This window comes from Pipistrellus kuhlii, unplaced genomic scaffold (assembly GCF_014108245.1).
Source record: "Pipistrellus kuhlii isolate mPipKuh1 unplaced genomic scaffold, mPipKuh1.p scaffold_m20_p_7, whole genome shotgun sequence".
Classification (NCBI taxonomy): domain Eukaryota; kingdom Metazoa; phylum Chordata; class Mammalia; order Chiroptera; family Vespertilionidae; genus Pipistrellus; species Pipistrellus kuhlii.
The window spans coordinates 26,497,736-26,516,761 of NW_023425573.1; the positions used below are offsets into that span (position 1 = coordinate 26,497,736).

Genomic DNA, 19,026 nt, shown 5'->3' on the forward strand with positions numbered 1-19,026 from the left:
GAACCCTATAGTATTCTAGTGTATGGATGACCCACAATACCATTATGAATTCCTTTCCTAAGATTGGACATTAAGGTTGTTTCTCACTTTTTCCATATTGAAATGTGTGCTGTAGTTCCTCGACATGGTGGGGCCCTGGTCCAGTTCCTGGATATTCTCCTGGAGTCTGGTCCCTGCCTTGACACAGCTGGGCCACAGAACAGCCACTTTCTTAGTCTTGGGACCCATTTCCCCATTGCCCTCCTGGAAGTGCGGACTGATTTGTGTGCCTCTCAGTTTTCCTGAAGCTGGGCGGGTGCAGAGGCCTTTCTGAGTCTGTCTGCCCTTCAATCCCTAGAAGAGAGAAGGCTTCTGCCAGCTCATGCAACAGATGAAGAACAAGCACTCGGAGCAGCCTGAGCCCGACATGATCACCATCTTCATCGGCACCTGGAACATGGGTAGGTACAGCTGCCACCCTCCTTCCTGTCACTTCCCCTTGGGTTCTACTTCCTGCATCCAGCATCCTCAAAAGGAGGGAATCTGTCTCCCCCACCCCAGCCTACCAGTGCAGCCTCCCTTCTAGGGAATTCTAGCATTTTCCTAAGACAATAGATAAGGGGGCGAGACTTGGGACTCATACCCCTAGAGCCACTGCAGAGGGTTACATTGTGTGTCTAAGTTGAAGGATATGAGGTAAAGAATCTGTATGTCTAGGTCAAGGGGCTCTTGGGCACCTTGCCAGTCTTAGGCAGCCCGCCAAGGGTCTCCGGATCCAAAGAAAGAAAGAACTTCCTTGAGTAACATTGCCAGAGACGCAGAGAGAGAGACAGCGAGAGAGGAGAGAGATAATGCCCAATTAAATTCAAATTTCATGTAAATAACAAATAATTTTTGGTATAGGTGTTGACCTAGAAATGCATACATACAGGGTGTCCCAGAAAAAATTTGGACACACTTTGAATAATTATAAAGGCAGTATTTATTAATATACATTTCATTTTTAAAATGTAATAGAATTTACAGATATAGTATATGTACATTTTTTGGGACACCCTATATATTACACTAAATATATATAGTATTATATTTTTATATGTAAATATATATTACATACCAAATATATAAATATTATATGCTGAATGTAAATGTTACTAAATATTTAGTATAACTATTATATGTAGCTAGAAATAAGTACTAAATGTATACTAGATATGTACTATATACTTATATACTAATATACATTCATATACTAACTGTAAATTATGCTAAATAATATATTTAGTGTGAATATTCAGCTCGAGATGAAAAATAAGTAGATATAGGATGCACAATTAAATTTGAATTTCAGACAAACAGATATTGCATGGGATATACTTATTCTGAAGATTATCTGTTGTTTATCTAAAATTCTAACTTAACTGGGTGTCTATCTCCCCAACCTGGTCGGGAGCAGAGTCAGGCCCACTCTGTCTCGACACAGCAAATAGTCGCCCAGCAGCATCAGGAAAGGAAGGAGTGAAGGGAGTTTTACACACTCCTCCTGATTCTCTGGCTAGCACCCTCACATCAGACCTTGGCTGACATCTCTCTTTTGTAAGGAAGCAATTGTTGTCTCCCAACCATGGGCTAGAAGCCCCATCCCAAACCTGTCAGACTACCTACGGGGTCATCCAGGCAACAGAATGTATAATCCTCAAGGACTGTCTCAGTTCCCAGAATGTATATTGCTTGAGGACTGTGTCTCAGTTCCCAATGTGGCTTCAAAGACCAGCTGGTGTTTGACCTCATGTGCAACTAGATCAAGACACCATGTGGAATCTTCTATGTTTCTAGTCTTTGAAACTTCACATTATCTTTAAAAAGAAATGTAACTGGGGATGATAGTACCTAGTTCTCCATCTAAGGTAATTTGTTGGGTGGCCTGAATGGTTTTCATATCTGTGGGACTCCCCCACCCCAGTCCTTCCCCCACCTCTGTTTGAATTCTTCTGTTGTACCTGTGACTCACTTCATGTTGGGTTTTGCTGTTGAAGGTAACGCCCCCCCTCCCAAGAAGATCACGTCCTGGTTTCTCTCCAAGGGGCAGGGGAAGACGCGGGATGACTCTGCTGATTACATCCCCCACGACATCTATGTGATTGGCACCCAGGAGGACCCTCTGGGGGAGAAGGAGTGGCTAGAGATACTAAAAAACTCCCTGCAAGAAATCACCAGCATGACTTTTAAAATGGTGAGCAACTGGTCACGGCCCCAGCTGGGACTCCAGGGGAGCGGGCTTTGTAAGGCCGGCCAGGACCTCTGAGAGGCAATGGTGGGCTCAGCATCTCAACTCTCAACTTCCGAAGTTGCCCGGGTACTCAGTGCTTCTCCCCTACCTTCCAGGGCCAGAGAAGGGACCTGTATTCAGAAACTGATGGTGCCCGTGGGTGCTGCTGAAAGTAACAGGGTCCTCCCTCTGCCCTACTTGTGCTTTACTTTATTGAAACTTCGTCAGTCCCGGCTCTCATCTTTAAGATACTTTGTGTCACCTGTGGGACATCCCTAGGAGTCCCCCAAAGTTTAGGGGTTATAGACAAGGAACTCCACACCTGGGAGGTGAGGACAAGGTGTGAATCTCTTGCTCCGGGGTCACAACGTTGTCCTCCCCACCAGATCGCCATCCACACCCTCTGGAACATTCGCATTGTGGTGCTGGCCAAGCCCGAGCATGAGAACCGGATCAGCCACATCTGCACCGACAACGTGAAGACGGGCATCGCCAACACTCTGGGTGAGCAAAGAGGGCCACCTTATTCATACTCCGCCGCCATGCCCACCCATCTTGTCCCGCTCCACTAGGACGTCCCCAGATTAAAAATGGAGTCTCAGATCCTGAGATCCCCTGGCCCTGGGCAAACCAGGGTCCCCCAGCTGAAACTTATCTGGTCGACACCAGCACTCCAGAGATCTGGCTGACATGCAGGTTCTGACTCAGCAGGCCAGGTGGGGCCTGAATCCTGCATTTCCAACCAGGTAGTGTCAGTGCTGGTCCAAAGGCCCCACCTTGAGTGTCAGGGACCTAGGAGGGGGTCGACACATTTACTATTAAGGACCAGAGAGTAAATACTTGAGGCTTTGTGGGCCATATGTCACTCCTCGTCCCCGCTGCTGTCACACAAAAGCAAACACAGATGCATGAAATGAATGGGAGGAGCTGTTCTGTAAAATTTTATTCATAACACAGGCTGTGGGCTCGAGGTGGCCACAGCTGTAGGCTGCCGACCCCAATCTGGATCTAGACTGACTCGGGTGGGATGTGTCTCTGAGCCGGTGGGACTCATCAGGGTGCTTCAGAGAATCGGAATAAGAGCAGAGGACCCCATGAGGGTGTGAGTGTGAGTCTGTGGGTGTATAAATGAGTGTACACATGAATGTGTCTGTGTGACTCTGTCTGTGAGTATGTATGGAGGTGCTCCGCGTGGGTGAGGGCAGAGGTAAGGGCGAGGCCAGTGGTTTCTGGGGGTTGAAGTCAGGGACAGGACAGTCCCAGAGAGAACAGGAAATAGAATTGTTGCAATTGATTGTGAAAAGCTCTCTCAAGTTTTCTGCTGACAAACCACACCTGCCCAGGTCCGCACCCCCTCGTGCCTCCTTCCTTCCTGTCTCAGTAGCTGCCCTGCCGTGAAGCCTACGCCCTTCTGCTGCCCAGGAACCTCTTTCTAGTGCTTGTTTGGTCTCTGCTGGGCCACCCACCCGTTCCCAAGGAGGAGGTGCCGGCTTATCCCCAAGGCCCTTTCAAATCCATGCTTTGCCCAGGGCTGTCCAGCCCAGACAGAAGGGGAGCCATGTGGGGGGTTTAAATATTCTCTTAGCCACATTGAAGAAAAGAAAACAGGCAAAGTCAATTTTTTAAAACTATATATTTTTATTCATTTCAGAGAGGAAGGGAAAGGGAGAGACAGAAACATCCATGATGAGAATCATTGATCAACTGCCTCTTGCACGCCCCCTAGTGGGGATCAAGCCCACAACTCAGGCATGTGCCCTTGACCAGAATTGAACCTGGACCCTTCAGTCCACAGGCCCATGCTCTATCCACTAGCCAAAGTCAATTTTGGCCCTAGCTGAATCTGGGGTGGAGCGCAGTGATCTGGGTTTGCCTATCCAGCTAAGACCACAGTCAATATTAATAATAAAATTTATCAAGCCTTATACGTTCAAAAGATTGCCATTTCAATGGGTATTCAATAAAGAAAAGTATTAGAATTTCCACTCTGTTTTTCTTACCAAGGCTGGTAATTCCGATGTGTCATTGACACTCAGGGCCGATCTCAGTTTGGATCAGCCATGTTTCAAGGGCTCTGTATGTAGGCTCATAGCTGCTGTATTGGGCAGACCAGTTTCTCAGACTTCATGTGTCAGAATCACCTACAACAGAAGTCAGCAGACTTTCTCTAAAAGGCCAAATAGTGAATATTTTAGGTTCTGCAGGTCATGCAATCTCTGTTGCACCTACTCAACTCTGTCTATGGGTGTGGCCGTGTTCCAATGAAATGTTGTTTATTCATTCCGAAACTTAAATTTCATATTTTAATGTGTCACAAAATATTCTTCTTTTGATTTTTCCAACTCTCTAAAAGTGTAAAAACCATTTTTAGCTGGTGGTGGGCCAGTGTTTATGCACCCCTGATCTAGAGGACTTGGCAAACCCAGATCACTGTGCCCCACCCCAGATTCAGCAGGTCCAGGGCAGGGCCTGAGAATGGGCACTTCCCACACGTTCTCAGGTGATGGTGATGCTGTGGGGCCAGGAAACACACTCTGAGAACCGCTGGTCTAGAAGGGAGTAAAACTGATAGAAAAAGAGGTGGCTTAGGTGTGGGTTTTGGTCTTACAGGAAACTGAAGTTAGCTGGGTGGAAGGTCGCCCTCCCCTCCCTGCTAGCCCTGTCTCCTCCTGCTGAATCTTCTTTCTGCAGCTTCTGGCTGCTTTTCGTATCCTGCCTGAATGGCATGTGTGGTGACCGAGAGCCCCTTCCGGGGAGATGCCAGGATGGTTACACTGGCGGCCTCCTCCCTCAGCCCTTCAGAGAACCCAAGGCTGCTGACCATTCCCCTTGCTTTCTTACTCCCCTGGCGGAATCTCATACCCCAGGCTGTCACCTGTCCTATCCTCACCACCCCCACCTCTTATGTTTTGCTTTCTTTCTTCTCCTCCACTTTCTCACACCTGCTTCCACCGCTCTTTCTTCACCTTGATGTCCTGGTTTGCCTGTTTGATATTCTGACTTCTTTCTCCCTCTCTTCAGGGAACAAGGGAGCCGTGGGGGTGTCATTCATGTTCAACGGAACCTCCTTGGGGTTTGTCAACAGCCACTTGACTTCCGGGAGCGAGAAGAAACTCAGGTAATAGCATTTGTTCCCCAGAGCCTGTGTCGGGTTTTTTGCCCAGACAGACCTCACGCCTCTGATAATGGCAGACTGACTGCTCAGGCCTCTGCTGGGACCCTTTGAGGGCTTTCCCCGTGGTCTCTTCAGAGGCAACTGCAGCTCAGGAGCGAGCCCCCATTTGGAGGAGTCTCTTCTGAAGGGCAAAGCAGACATTTCCTGTGTCATTAACCGAATGTGTTAATGTCTGAAGGGCAGAGCAGACATTTCCTGTGTCAGACATCCAAGTGCCACTTCTTTCTAAAGGGGAGAACCCCCTCTGGGCACACTCACTGACAGGTGCCAGTTGGTCGTGAAGACAGCCATCCAGAACAGTCACGATTCTGATTCCCGGGGAACACATGCTCCCGGGGCCCGGTCTGCTGCAACAGAGCCAGAAATTCAAGTCTCAGTTCCCGCCCTGTCCCTCTGATGTCCCACCACGGAGGAGTAGGGAGCCCTGTGCTAAGATGGTCATTTTGTCATTTAATCAGGCGAAACCAAAACTATACAAACATTCTCCGGTTTCTGGCTCTGGGAGACAAGAAACTGAGTCCCTTTAACATCACTCACCGCTTCACCCATCTCTTCTGGCTCGGGGACCTCAACTACCGTGTGGAGCTGCCCACCTCGGTAAGGAGCTGCCTGCCAGGGCTGCCCACCTGGGTGGGGAGCTTTCCATCAGGTGAGGGGCTTCCACCTGGGTGACCAGTGTCTGTCGGGCTGGCCTGCATAGGACAGAGGCTCCCTTGCATTGTCCCAGGGCAGAGGACCATGGAGACACAATGACCGAACTGAGCCAAGGCAGCTACTCCACCTCGGAGACTCACAACTGTTCCCATTGCGGAGTGCCCACCTTTCTTTATGGGCTGTCTGCACTCGTGCCTAGTTCCCACATGCCTGTCCCTGCTGCCCCTCCTCACCACCACTCTGCCTCTGTCCTCCCACTGGCTGGCTGCACCCCTCAGCCTGCCAGTCCCAGGTCGCCAGCAGAGGCTGAAGTCTGACTCAATCAGCTGTTTTCTCCCCAAAGCACAGGTCACTGTCCAGCCCAGGGAAGCAATTCTCTAAGTTGGATGCCCACCCCTGGCCCAGTGAGCAGTGGTCAGAGGGCCATGTGGCACAGATGCAGCCTTGTACCCTCTGGGAGGAAAGGGGGTGGACAGGCATGGCCACTGGATGCATGTAGAACCAAATGAGGTTGTTTCCGTGTTCCTGGAAGGAAGATGGGGCAGGAGGCAGACCTAGGAGCAGAATCCAGCCCGTCTGCCCAGAGACCTTGGTTAACTGCCTGTTGTGTCCGAGTCTAGCTGCCATCCTGTGACCTACTTTTACAGAACAGAGAGAGCCCTGGGGCACAGACAGGCCAAGGAAAAGGCCTTGGGTCTGTTACAGATCACAGACAAAGCTGGAATTGAACCTGGACTTTCCCATTGTCCCACATCCCTCAGCCACCTCTGCCTCCCACTGCCACAGCGGCTCTGCAAAAATTGGGAGGCTTAGGGCCCATCATGACTCCCTGACCACTCCCTCCCTCCCTCTCACGGTGCTTTTCATGGCCCCTTTCCTTCTCTCTCTCCTACTGAGCAGGCAGATGAGAGAGGGTGGATAGGGATCCTTCAGAGTCTAAGGGGCTGTCACAGCCATCCACTCGCCAGGAGATGACCAAGTGCATTGGCCAGAGCAGAGGTAACAAGTCATGGGAGGGAGGACTGCTGGCTTCCAAGGCCAGCACATCCTCTGGATGTCACACCGACTCCTGGGGTCCCAGCCCAGATCACAGAGGCCTGATGGGATTTCACATCCTTTCATGGCCTTACAACAGGCTGGTTCAGTTCCCAGAGAAAGAGAGAGCAATAGAGACATACCTACATAGCTAATGAAGTATTAATAAGATGATATTAAAAGAGAGTATGAAAAAATAGAATTCCCCTCAGTAAATTTGGAATAATCAGGAACTTATGTTATCAGGTTGATATTTCACTATTGCAGATTTTCCCTGTAAAAATAGTTGAGCTAAGAAACACCTACCCAGCAACCCCAGGTGGGGGCTGGGGGCTGGTACAGCACTGAGGCTCCAGGGTCTGGTGCGGTGGGCAGCGGGTGATGAGGTGCCTCCTGAGCACATTGGTGAAGAGGGGTGTCTCACAGTGGCCATGTCCTTGCTCCAGGAGGCAGAAACCATTATCCAGAAGATTAGGCAGCAGCAGTATGCAGACCTCCTATCCCACGACCAGCTGCTCATGGAGAGGAAGGAGCAGAAGGTTTTCTTGCACTTCGGTAAGAACTGATACCCTCCCCGGGACTCTCGTTCTGTCTCCCTTCTCCCTGAATATCCTCACAGGGTCGTGGGGGAAGGGGCGGTTATGTCTGGAGGAGAAGGAAACTTGGCCAGATGTGAGACGTGGGAATGAAAGCTGAAACCAGGGTTTTGTTTGGTTTCAGAGGAGGAAGAAATCACGTTCGCGCCCACCTACCGTTTTGAAAGACTGACTCGGGACAAATATGCCTACACTAAGCAGAAAGCCACGGGGGTGAGTCCTCATACACCTCCCCTGCCCTCCATCTCCACACTCCTTGTACATCTCACTGCTCTTGTATCTGTTCCCATAAAGGTGAGCAGACGGATGAATGTCCTTTTTCACTAGGCAACAACAAAAACAAGAAAATGGAAATCTCATGTATAGATTGTGTCACAGGGCAGCCAGATTTAGACACTGTGAGAAGTTGGTCTCATGACTCCTACAGTATTTATCTTTTATCCCGGTATCTGAAGATTCTGAGAGGACTTAAAGTGTTATTCCCTTAAGTGGGTTCTGAAGCTCTCTTAGCAAATATATATGCTAATCTGCCAAGTGATTCATCATTAAACAAGCTTCTTGCTATGGGACTTACCAGAGCCTTGTGGACTTATGAACATTGTATTCTCCATGAGGAAATTCAGGTGCCAAATTTGATTGGTTATGGAATATCAATTAACATCAGATGAGGCCACTTGTGTTCCAAGTAATTGTGTTTGGGGAAAGCTGCAATAAAGCCTTTATTTATTTTTGTTGGACAGATATTTACTGATGACCTGTGATGGACTGGGTACTCTGCTAGATGAGGGAGATCAAAGAGGAGTGGGGTGCCTGTCCCCCAAAAGTTTAGGGTGGGAAAGACAAAACAAGATAAATACACTATAAGACTGTGACAATGACTGATGCAGATCGGGTTGCCATGGATTAAGAACTAGAAAATCAGAAGGCAGATCTGGCTTGGAGGGATAAAATAGAGCTTATTTTTTAGATTTATTGTACAATATTTGTGGAAATCTCAGAAAACATCCAGAAGGCAGTTAAAATACTAGATTGATGCTAAAGAGAAATGCCAGGGCTGGGTCATAGATTTGAGAGTCGTCAGCAGAGAAGACATAGAGTGAGCAGAAATTAATAGAGAAGAGCCAAGTACAGATCTGAGGTCCATCTGTGGTAAGAGACGAGAGGAAGAAGCCGACAACAAAGGAGATGGGAAAAAGTATGGTTGGTAGATGGTGGGAAGACCAACCGCACAGCTCAGCATCACAGACTTAGGGGTAACCAGTATGAAATGTGAGTCCAGAACATGTGCTAGTCACGTGACCCTGCCTGAAGAGCTGGATTTGTGGCTCACAGTGTGCACAGAGTCTTCGAGGTGAAATCCAGGCTGCAGGAGGACAAGGTAGCTCTTTAACAAGGCTGTGCAGATGAGTCTCTGGTGGAGTTTTTCAGAGACATATTATAGTTGTCTGGGACTCATCCCCACAAGTTGTGATGCAGTAGATCTGGAGTGGGGCCCCACTTTCTATATCTTTGTGAAGCTCCACTGGTAATTCTCTGGAGTGGCCAATGTTGAGAACTGCAAGGTTAAAGAAATGAGAGTGGCAGAATCTATGCAACTACACATGCATTTATCCCGTGACTCAGCTATTCCACCTTGGTTTATATACAAGAGAGATCAGTACATTTGTTCACCAAAAGACAAATACAAAAATGGTTATAGCTTTGTTTACAGTGTCCAAAAACTGAAAATAATCTTACTTCCATTAACAGTAGAATGGATAAAGGTGGTATATACATACAGTACAATACAACCACAGTAATTATGTGAAAGAACATCTATATGTATTGTAACAACATGATTGAAAGAGGCCAGACCAAAAAAAAAAAGAGTATTTAATTGCCCCTTGAACAACTCAGGGGTTAGAGTGCTGACCTCCATTCAATAGGAAATCCATATATTAATATAACTTTTGACTCCCCCAAAACTTAACTATTAATAACCTATTATTGGCCAGAATCCTCACCCATAACATAAATAGTTGATGAACACATATTTATATGTTATATGTGTTATATATTGTAGTTTTACAATAAAGTAAACTGGGGGGAAAAGAAAATGTTATCAAAAAAATCAAAAGGAAAAGAAAATAGATTTATAGTACTTTACGTATTTATTGGGGGGGAAATCTGTGTATAAGGACCTGCACAGTCAATCTGTGTTCTTTGAGGGTTGACTATATATTGGATGAGCTCCATGTATAAGTTCAAGAGTAGGCAAAATTAATCAGTGGGGACATTATTCATAATAGTGTTCACCTCAATGAGGTGATAATATTGACAAGGAAGGGACAGGGAACCTTTTGTGATGATGGAAATCATGTTGTTACATATAGATGTATGTAAAATGGATGTATGCTAATGTAAAAATTCCTCAAGCTATACATTTAAGATTAGTACACTTTACTGTATGTAAGTTGTACCTCGGGTTACAAACACACCCACACACACACACACACACACACACACACACACACACACACACACAAATTGACAGTCTAAAAGTAGAGGCAAAAAGAGAACATTATTGAAAGAAAATTGATAAAAATAAGAAAAGAAAAATATTAAAGGAGATGGCAAAGGTAGGTTCTTTTAGGATGAGTACCTTTACATTCGTAGGCAGAGGAGAAAGAACTGGAACTTAAGGAGATAAGGATATTGATTAAAGAGGATTATTATCATTGCCAGGTTGCCTTGTTTACCATACCCAATAGTAGTCCTGTTCACTAGCATAGTCTTGTTCACTAGCATAGTCATTGTTTGAATGATTGGATGTGTGGGTAGGTGGGTGGGTGGATGAATGGATGGATGGATGGATGGATGGATGGATGGATGGATGGATGGATGGATGGGTTGGTGAATGATTAAGTAGATGGATGGTAGGATGGATGGATAAGTAGGTAGATGGATGGATGTGTGAATGGGTGGATCAGGTGTACTGGCTGGAGTATGTTATTAAGGGAAGTAACGAGAAGATAAACAGAGACTAGGTTGAAAATACTGGTGGAGGGTTTTATCTGAGTTAGAAAACAAATAAGAGAATATAAAAAATACATGAGATTCTGAAATAATGAGGAGGATAGGTAAGGGAGCACAGCCAGGTGAGTCAATTTTTATTCTAAAGCTGGAGTCCAGGGAGTCTGAAAGTGTGGGGCAGTGGTGTTGGAACTTGAAGCAAGCAAAAAGCATTTAAGGCCACCTACGGGTAATTCTATAAATAACCAACAACAGATGAAGCCAAGGGTTATGAAGTCCACAAGTTCATCTTTTCTTTTACTGATACACATATTTTTTAAAGCTGCAGGCATTTTACATAGCTTGTGACTTTGATTTGCAGATGAAATACAACTTGCCTTCCTGGTGTGACCGAGTCCTCTGGAAGTCGTACCCCCTGGTGCATGTGGTGTGTCAGTCCTATGGTGAGTGGCATACTGGGAGGTTCGATGCCCTAAACTAAAGGGCTCTGATCTGTCCATCTGTAAAATATGAGAGCTCCCTGTAGCCCTAGTCAGGTTGGTCACCTGAAGAAGTGGGTGTATCCTCAGTATTTCTAGAATTGTGTTCTCTCTCTTGTCCACTCCAAACTGCTCTACTGCCACTCCCCTGGCTCCTTAAAAGAGTTGTCTACCCTCTGTGTCTACACTTCATCACCTTCACCCTCTCCTGATCTTGCCAATCATTGTGGGATGAGGGAAGGTGCCATCTCTCTTACCGATGAGTTCATTGATTTAAACCCCCATCCCATTCTGGACCATGAGCTTCTCACCAATACAACAAAGTACTTAAACCATGAAAACCTAGCATAGGCACATTTTAGCTATGGACGGTGTCACGCACAGTTACTGAGACTTTTGAGTGTAGTTGTGGAAGGTCAGTGAAAAGACAGGTACAAAACTTCTGGAGGCTTCCATCAAATCATGACTTGATTTCTGCTATGGATTTGCCATCCTTGGTTTGATCAGAAGGTTTTCTCTTTCCTTGCTTAGAAATGCCTTTCTTTCCCTGCAGGCAGCACCAGTGATATTATGACAAGTGACCACAGCCCTGTTTTTGCCACATTTGAGGCAGGAGTCACCTCCCAGTTTGTCTCCAAAAATGGTAAGTGGTGGGCAGTGTCCATCCCTTCATATTCCACAAAGGCAAAGGCCTTGGACACTCGTCTTTGGTAGCAAGAGTCAATTGTCTGCATTAGATGAAGGCCCCTTCTTCCAGGAAAATCCACAGTCTGTTTATCTGGTTTCTTCATGTCCAAGCCACATCATGATTTCAAATCCAAAGCATTTTCTTACTCTCTGTGGCAAATACATCAGCCTTTTAAGTCTTTGGTCTAATAGAGTCCTTAAAATTAAATAAATGAGTGTTTTCTAAGATGTGGCCATGTCTACTACCATCAAAAATCCTAGATGGGTCCTTGATACCATTTATTAGTAATACATTTATCTTAATATGTTTTAAATTTATTTCTTCTGTGTAAGTCAATAAGCACTGATTTTCCATTTAGTCTTGTGATAGATGTTCTTAAATACGTTTATTAAAATTTAAAAAGGGGGTCTAAAGAAAATTTAAGTTTATATTAGTGCAGCTTCATGGCAGGCAGAGATAATAAAAATGTGAAGATGGGATGCAATGACTGAATAAATAATACTTAGATTTACAAGTAAGTTTTCAAAAAACCAGCTCAGCCCTGGTCACTAGGCCATCCTTATCCTAACAGTGGCTGGTGTTCTCTCTGGCATGTCCAGCTCTGGGCCTAAGGGCCATGTTATCACATTCTCTGCCAACCCCCACTTCTGTGGGCAGCAGACAGTCCAGACTCATTTATGAAGACTGATCATGGGGCTCAACACAGGTTGAAAAAGCCTGATCACTGTGTCCTTTGTGCTGTGATGGATGTAGTAGATGAGGCTGCAACAGTCTTCCTGGGATGTTTTTCCATGCTGTTGGGTCTAACATTCCTGGTTCCAGTGATGTGGCCTCCCCACTCCATGCAGCCATGACCCACCATCCTGTCTTCTTCCTAGCTCTGGCCATTGTGGCTTTCTAGAACCTTCCACCTCTTTCCCACCTCCCACCCATCTCCCCTTTCTCTGAGTTCAGACAAAAAAAAAAAAGTACTGTATGGAATCACTTATGTGCGGAAATTTTTTAAAAAGCAGATTTCATATATCATGGAAACAGAACAGGATGGTGGTTGAGGCGGGGGGGGGGGGGGGGGGTTGAGGGAAATGGGGAGATGTAGGTCAAAGGGTACAAACTTCCAGTTATAAGATAAAGAAGTTCTGGGGCTCTATTCAGCCTGGTGACTATAAGTAATAATACAGTATGACAGTATTATATACTTGAAATTTACTGAGAGATCTTGAGTGTTCTCACCACACCAGAAACCCCCACAAAACAGGTGGTAATGGATGTTTCATTCTTTTGATCTTGGCAATCACTTCACAATGTCTATGTGTATAAAATCATCATGTCATACATTTTAAATATGCACAATTATATTTGTCAGTAACTCCTCAATAAAGCTGGGGAAAAGAAAAAAAAATAGAAAAGGAAGGAAGTGAAAGACAGAGGAAGGAAATGTCTCAGGTGACTCAGAATTTATATGGAACAACAGAACACATGTTCAAAACCAGCCTAAGAATGCTTGCAAATATGTTTTCTAGATGAATAGCGTTGAGAGCAAGTTCTCAGCATGAGTGAGTGAGGTCACAGTGCCTGAGGAAGGAAGAGCAGGGATCCCTCACAACCTGAACTTAGAAATGAGATGGATTTGGGTATTCAGCTGCTTAGCCTTCAGACAAGTTCTCTTTGCCAGAACTAATAGGGAGACTGAGACAGTGAACTTCAGGGCATTGCCCGAGGCCATATAGCTCTGATCCTAGAGTTCTTGTCTGTTCTCACTCTGTCCCCACCAGTTTATGATTCATCACAAAGGCTGATACCACCATGGGAACACTCAGTGTGGGTGGTGAGACTTGAAGGAAAACCTCTCTTCCCCCTGGACTCTCACCTTCCTGGACCCCAAGAAAGAACGTGTTGGGGGGTTGGGGCTGATTTGAAATGTTCCATCTCCAGACACACTGTGGAACCCAATCTCTGTTCTCATCTGTTCCAGGCCCCGGGACTGTCGACAGCCAAGGGCAGATCGAGTTTCTCAGATGCTTTGCCACCCTGAAGACCAAGTCCCAGACCAAATTCTACCTGGAGTTCCACTCGAGCTGTTTAGAGAGTAAGGGGTTATTGGGCTTCCTTTGTTTGCAGCAGGCACAACTCTGAGACATAATGATGCTTTGCCCCATTTCTCACTTCTGGGATGAACTCAAGGTGGGGTCCAAGAAGCAGGGTTGCAGATGGAAGATACAAGGGGACCCCTATTATGTAGCCTGTGTCTGGTGGACCCAATATTTCTGAATGGATTTCAATTCTCATAGTGGATTGTGGAAGAGATCTAGAGGTCACCTTGGCTTTACAAAGCAGACTACTGCTGCTCCAGGGACAGGGCAGTCACTAATGCACTGATCCCTCAGCCTTGTAGGCAACTGCCCCTTAGAGCAAAGTATAGCTCACCTGAGGGTCCCCCCCAATCCAGGTTCTGAGTCAACTAGACAGTCCAAAAGTACTGGAGGCCAGAATCAGGCCCTGAGCTGCCCATACTCTGTCCTACACCATGGGCACTTTCCTAGGTGATCTGCAGCATCCGAGAACAAGCTGGACTTCCTCTGCCAGCAGTTAGCACAAAATACTCTTTCCAAGTGGCACTTCTGGGCATGTCATCTAAAGCTGTTCTGTGTGAGAAGACCCGTGTGGTGTCTAGCTCTCATTGAGATGGTCTGGGTAGTGGTGGTGGTAGCAGGGGTAGAATCAACTCCAACAGAGGAGGTGACAGGATGATGGAAGCTTCCAGAAATCAGAAAGAAAGCCTGAGCCCCCAGCTGCAGGCTGGCCCACCCCTGACTCACCTGGGACCAGTCCTCATGAAAGGCCCACCTTCTCCACAAACTCTCCAGGTCCCAGTTCACCAAACAGGGCCAAATCTCTTCCAAAAATTATAAGGATTTTCATGTGGGTGTTTTTAATAAACTATCAAGACATTTGCTTGCATTTCTATGGAAACAGCATATTCGAGGAAGCTTAAATTAGCTTCTCAAAAGGCTGCTATCTTGAGTGGCGTGGGAGAGCTGTCATGTTTCCTAACCTCCTTGTCTGAGAAGTGATGATTTCTAGTTGCCTGGTTTGTTGCAAAGAGGAGCCAAAACGGAGGGAAATCTGATTTTCCTAAAAATAACTAGAGCCCATTGGCAAATGACCATCCCCTACACCAAAACAGAATCCCCAACAAGGCCAACTCCTAATCGATGCTGTGGCCCCTATAGAGAGAGGCAGACGGTATCTTCATTGATCCAGGGGGCCGGCCGTGGGCGTCTGTTCTGTCTGGTTCTTATTTTGTCCTCTGAGAACCAGCCATCTTGTCCTCCAACAGGTTTTGTCAAGAGTCAGGAAGGAGAAAATGAAGAAGGAAGCGAAGGGGAGTTGGTGGTGAGGTTTGGTGAGACCCTTCCAAAGGTAATTCAAGAAGAGCACATTCCCAGGGAGGATTTTGCAATTACCCAGCCAGCAGGGCTGGGAAGTGGCAGAGCTCTGGGGGACATGACCAGAGGTAGTGGACATCCCAGGGGGCAAATGCGGGAGAGACCCCACAGACCTACCCACCTCTGGGCCAGCTTTCTTTTAAGGTAGCTGGTCGCTCGCTTTCAGCGATGGTTAAACATGAGCCTTTGTCTAGTGTCCCCAATATTTCTAAATGGATTTCAATTCCCATAACGGATTGTGGGAGAGATCTAGAGGTCAACTTTGGTTTTACAAAGAAGGAAACTGAAGCAGATCCCAAAGAGGTTTGTTCATGTCACAAAATTTCAGCAACAGACCCCTGAGGCCCCAACTCCCCTGCAATAGTCCTACAGCCTGGTCAGCCACAGCTCGGAGGGTTAAGTGAAGGTGTAGAGAGGAGTCCACTGGCTCCTACATGAACACTGAATGCAGAGAGAACTTGTTATGACCATGACCCATGTGAGCAGAGAGTCATAATTAAAAACATGTAGGCAAAACTTAATGGGAGTACATTGATGTTTAATGCTGAAAAAAATGGTTTTCTACCTGAAACCCAGGACTGTTTTTATGATGTGGAATTTATGGTGGACACATCCAAATGTTCATGCTGACTGCACAGTGGAGAAGGACCTGCTTCCTTGTTCCATAACCAGGGAGGGGCACATAGAGGGAAGGTATAAGTCTGGGGAAATCACATGGGTGGGGGTCTCAGGCTTCCCCTGGAAGGTTCTTCTCAGAGGTGCCAACCTAGATGAGGTTTGAAGGATGGCTTGTAACAGGTAGAGGGAGCCATCCTCTCCCAAGACGCAGGTTTCAGGGGCTGGGCTGCCCACTGACATTAACTGTTGATTGGAACCAACTCTTGGGCCACACACTCAAAAGGCCATATAATCTCAGGAACAGAGGCCGATGCCCCAATCGCAGTCTCCTAATTCAGGTACACTCTGATCGGGGAGTGAGGCGGAAGTGAACTGTCCGGGTCCTGGGCTGTTTTCGGGCACTGAGTCCTGGTGGCTCTTGGCTCCACGGTGACATCCTGCCTTATCCACCCTCCACACCCCGCTGTGTCTTCTCCCAGCTGCTCCCATGCAGCACCCAAACGGCTTCTTTTCGCCTTTGTTTGTCAGGAAGTATATCAGCAACCCAGTCCCTGCAGCACTTTGTCCACTTCCAAGACCTGATGCTCTTCCTATCTCTGTCCCCTCCTCTCCACCCACCACCACCTCACCAAAGTCTCTGTCCCTCCTTTCTTCTTGCTAAAGCATCCTGATTCCTAATGCATCTTTCTGGAATGCCTGCCTCAGCCTGGCGTACCCTGCTTTATCCTGTCCATTCTCTGCTGTTGCATGGGATGAGCCCAAGCTTCTCGGTGTGGCTCCCAGCCCCTCCGCTATCTCCAGCCCCATCTGCTCCCCCAGCACTCCCTCCCACTCCCTGAACCCTGCCACCCACTTCTCTTACCTCCTCCTCTCTCTTTATCCCCTAAAACCCTTTCAGGACATCCTGACACTCTCTCCTGCCCCCCTCCACTCTCATCCCCACCATGGTGAGTGTGTACCCACAGACATTCCTCAGACATCAGCAACTTTGCTCCCCCCGCTGCTGAGAGGGCAGGGCCTTCCTGCATTTGCTGCACCTGGCCCAGGCTCAAACTTCTAGCCGGCCATCATGACAAGTCAGTGAACGGAGTGGTCGGTGTGGCTCTGGAACCCCAGAATGCTTAGAGCCCCACTGCGATGTCCTATCATTTATCCTGGAACTTTCTGTCAGTCAACATGGCAGTAGGCCTGCACCAGAGGTCTCTGTGTATCTGTGGGTGGGAAGGAAAGGGACAGCCTGGAACAAGGTAGTTGGGGACTGGAGACCTGTGCCTGTCATCCTCCTACTCGCTGCAGGACACCCCAGACTCACCGGGGACTCTGCATGGGTGGACACAGAGGCCCCTCCTGCCCAGATGGGTGCAGCCTTGTGGTACCACCTTCCCTGCAGCCTCCATCCTAGAAAGGGCCGAGGGAGAATTGCTTTCTGCTGGGGAGCCTGGGGTGGGGATGGTGCCTACAGACTTGGTTTCTGGTCCTGTCCTATTTCCTCATCAGCCTGGCCCCACTCCCAGGATCCTGGGGACTGCAAAGGAGGGAAGGGAGACAGAAGGTGGGGCATTCTTGGGGTCAGGCCCTGTCCCTGGAGCCCAGAGTGCAATGTGATGGAAGGGGACAGGAAAGGAAGCTAATCCCACCCGGCTGTGTAGGGGGTACCCATGGGCTCCTTCCTGCTCTCTGGGCATGAAAAGCAGAGATTCAAATTTGTTTAATGACAACATCTACAGGCCTGTTTTCTCCAGCATCCCCTCCTCTGGGCGGGCGGCCCTTCCTTGCCTATCCCCAACTTGTCCCCTCTAATCCCATGCACTTCTCTTTGCAGCTAAAGCCCATTATCTCCGACCCCGAGTACCTGCTGGACCAGCACATCCTGATTAGCATTAAATCCTCCGACAGCGACGAATCCTATGGTAAGGGTCCCGCGGGTGCCATAGGTGCCACACCTGCTGTTGGCTGGTGGCCTCTGGTGTAGCAGGCATCTCCAACACAGAAAGCCCACCTGCCTTTCCCCATCTTACTCTCCTGTTGATCCTTTCTCCATCTCAGGGCTGTAGACTGACAATAACTCTTAAGTCATCTTTCTTGCCCCTTCAGGCTTCTGGGAGTAATGACTAGTAGCTACAGCCCCTCCCATTTACTAAGACTTTCCTGTGTCAGAGTCTGTGCCCAGGGTTTTGCAGGAATTTTAAATTGTAATTCTGACAAGACCTTATGAAGCAGACAGTATTCTCCCAATTAGTCAAGGAGAAAACTAGGCTCAGAGAGATTAAGTGACTTGCCCACATCACACAGGTCAGAACAGGCTGAGCCCTTATTGAAACCCGGATCTGCCCAGCATTGCTCAGTGCTCAGGCTGGTGGCTCCACCAGCTGTCCTACTGGAGAGGCTCTGTCTTCTGTAACGTCTCCAGCCTGTCCATGGCTCCCGCCCAATGTCATGTTCACCCTTACACTTGGTATATTCAGGGTGGCTATAGCAGGGAGTAAGAGGGGCAAGTAGTCAGAGAGAGGCTGAAGGCAGGAGCCAGATCAAGCCAGGCTAGCAGCAAACACTTTATCCTGGCAGTAGTAGGAAGCCATCAGAGAGTCAGACAACTCAGTAATGTGATCAGCTTTCCATCTTACAAGTACGTGTTTGCAGTGGTCAAGATAAGAGATGAGCCCTGGCCGATGTGACTCAGCAGTTAGAGTGTCGGCCCACACACCGAAGGGTCATGGGTCCGATTCCTGGTCAAGGGCACATACCTAAGTTGCAGGTTTGATCCCTGGCCTAGTTAGGGAACATGCAGGAGGCAACCAATCAATGTCTCTCTCACATTGATGCTTTCCACTTTCTCTGAAAAACAACGGGAAAAATATCCTCCATTGAGGAATAACAACAGAAACTCAAAAAGAGAGATGAAGGGCCAGAGTGAAAACAGTTACAGTAAAAATGGAGAGACAGGATAAATTTGAGAGGTGTAAAGAAGGGAAATGGTTGCCCAGCTGGCATGACTCAATAGTTGAGCATTAACCTATGAAACAGGAGGTCACGGCACAATTTCTGCCTGGGCTATGGGCTCCATCCCCAGTGTGG

At 47.5% G+C, this 19,026-nt stretch overlaps 1 protein-coding gene across 3 annotated transcripts in view; it reads left to right on the forward strand.

Moving 5' to 3' along the window:
- The window catches only part of INPP5D (inositol polyphosphate-5-phosphatase D), a 94,502-nt gene that overhangs the window by 62,774 nt on the left and 12,702 nt on the right, over nucleotides 1–19,026 (forward strand). For all 3 annotated transcript variants that reach the window (XM_045575327.1, XM_036421324.2, XM_036421322.2), the window contains 12 exons: nucleotides 338–440; nucleotides 2,016–2,212; nucleotides 2,635–2,752; nucleotides 5,270–5,366; nucleotides 5,882–6,020; nucleotides 7,559–7,667; nucleotides 7,833–7,921; nucleotides 11,082–11,163; nucleotides 11,753–11,842; nucleotides 13,860–13,973; nucleotides 15,225–15,307; nucleotides 17,774–17,861. In XM_045575327.1, coding sequence (XP_045431283.1) covers nucleotides 338–440; nucleotides 2,016–2,212; nucleotides 2,635–2,752; nucleotides 5,270–5,366; nucleotides 5,882–6,020; nucleotides 7,559–7,667; nucleotides 7,833–7,921; nucleotides 11,082–11,163; nucleotides 11,753–11,842; nucleotides 13,860–13,973; nucleotides 15,225–15,307; nucleotides 17,774–17,861 — 1,309 coding nt within the window. The remainder of the gene's footprint in view (nucleotides 1–337; nucleotides 441–2,015; nucleotides 2,213–2,634; nucleotides 2,753–5,269; nucleotides 5,367–5,881; nucleotides 6,021–7,558; nucleotides 7,668–7,832; nucleotides 7,922–11,081; nucleotides 11,164–11,752; nucleotides 11,843–13,859; nucleotides 13,974–15,224; nucleotides 15,308–17,773; nucleotides 17,862–19,026) is intronic.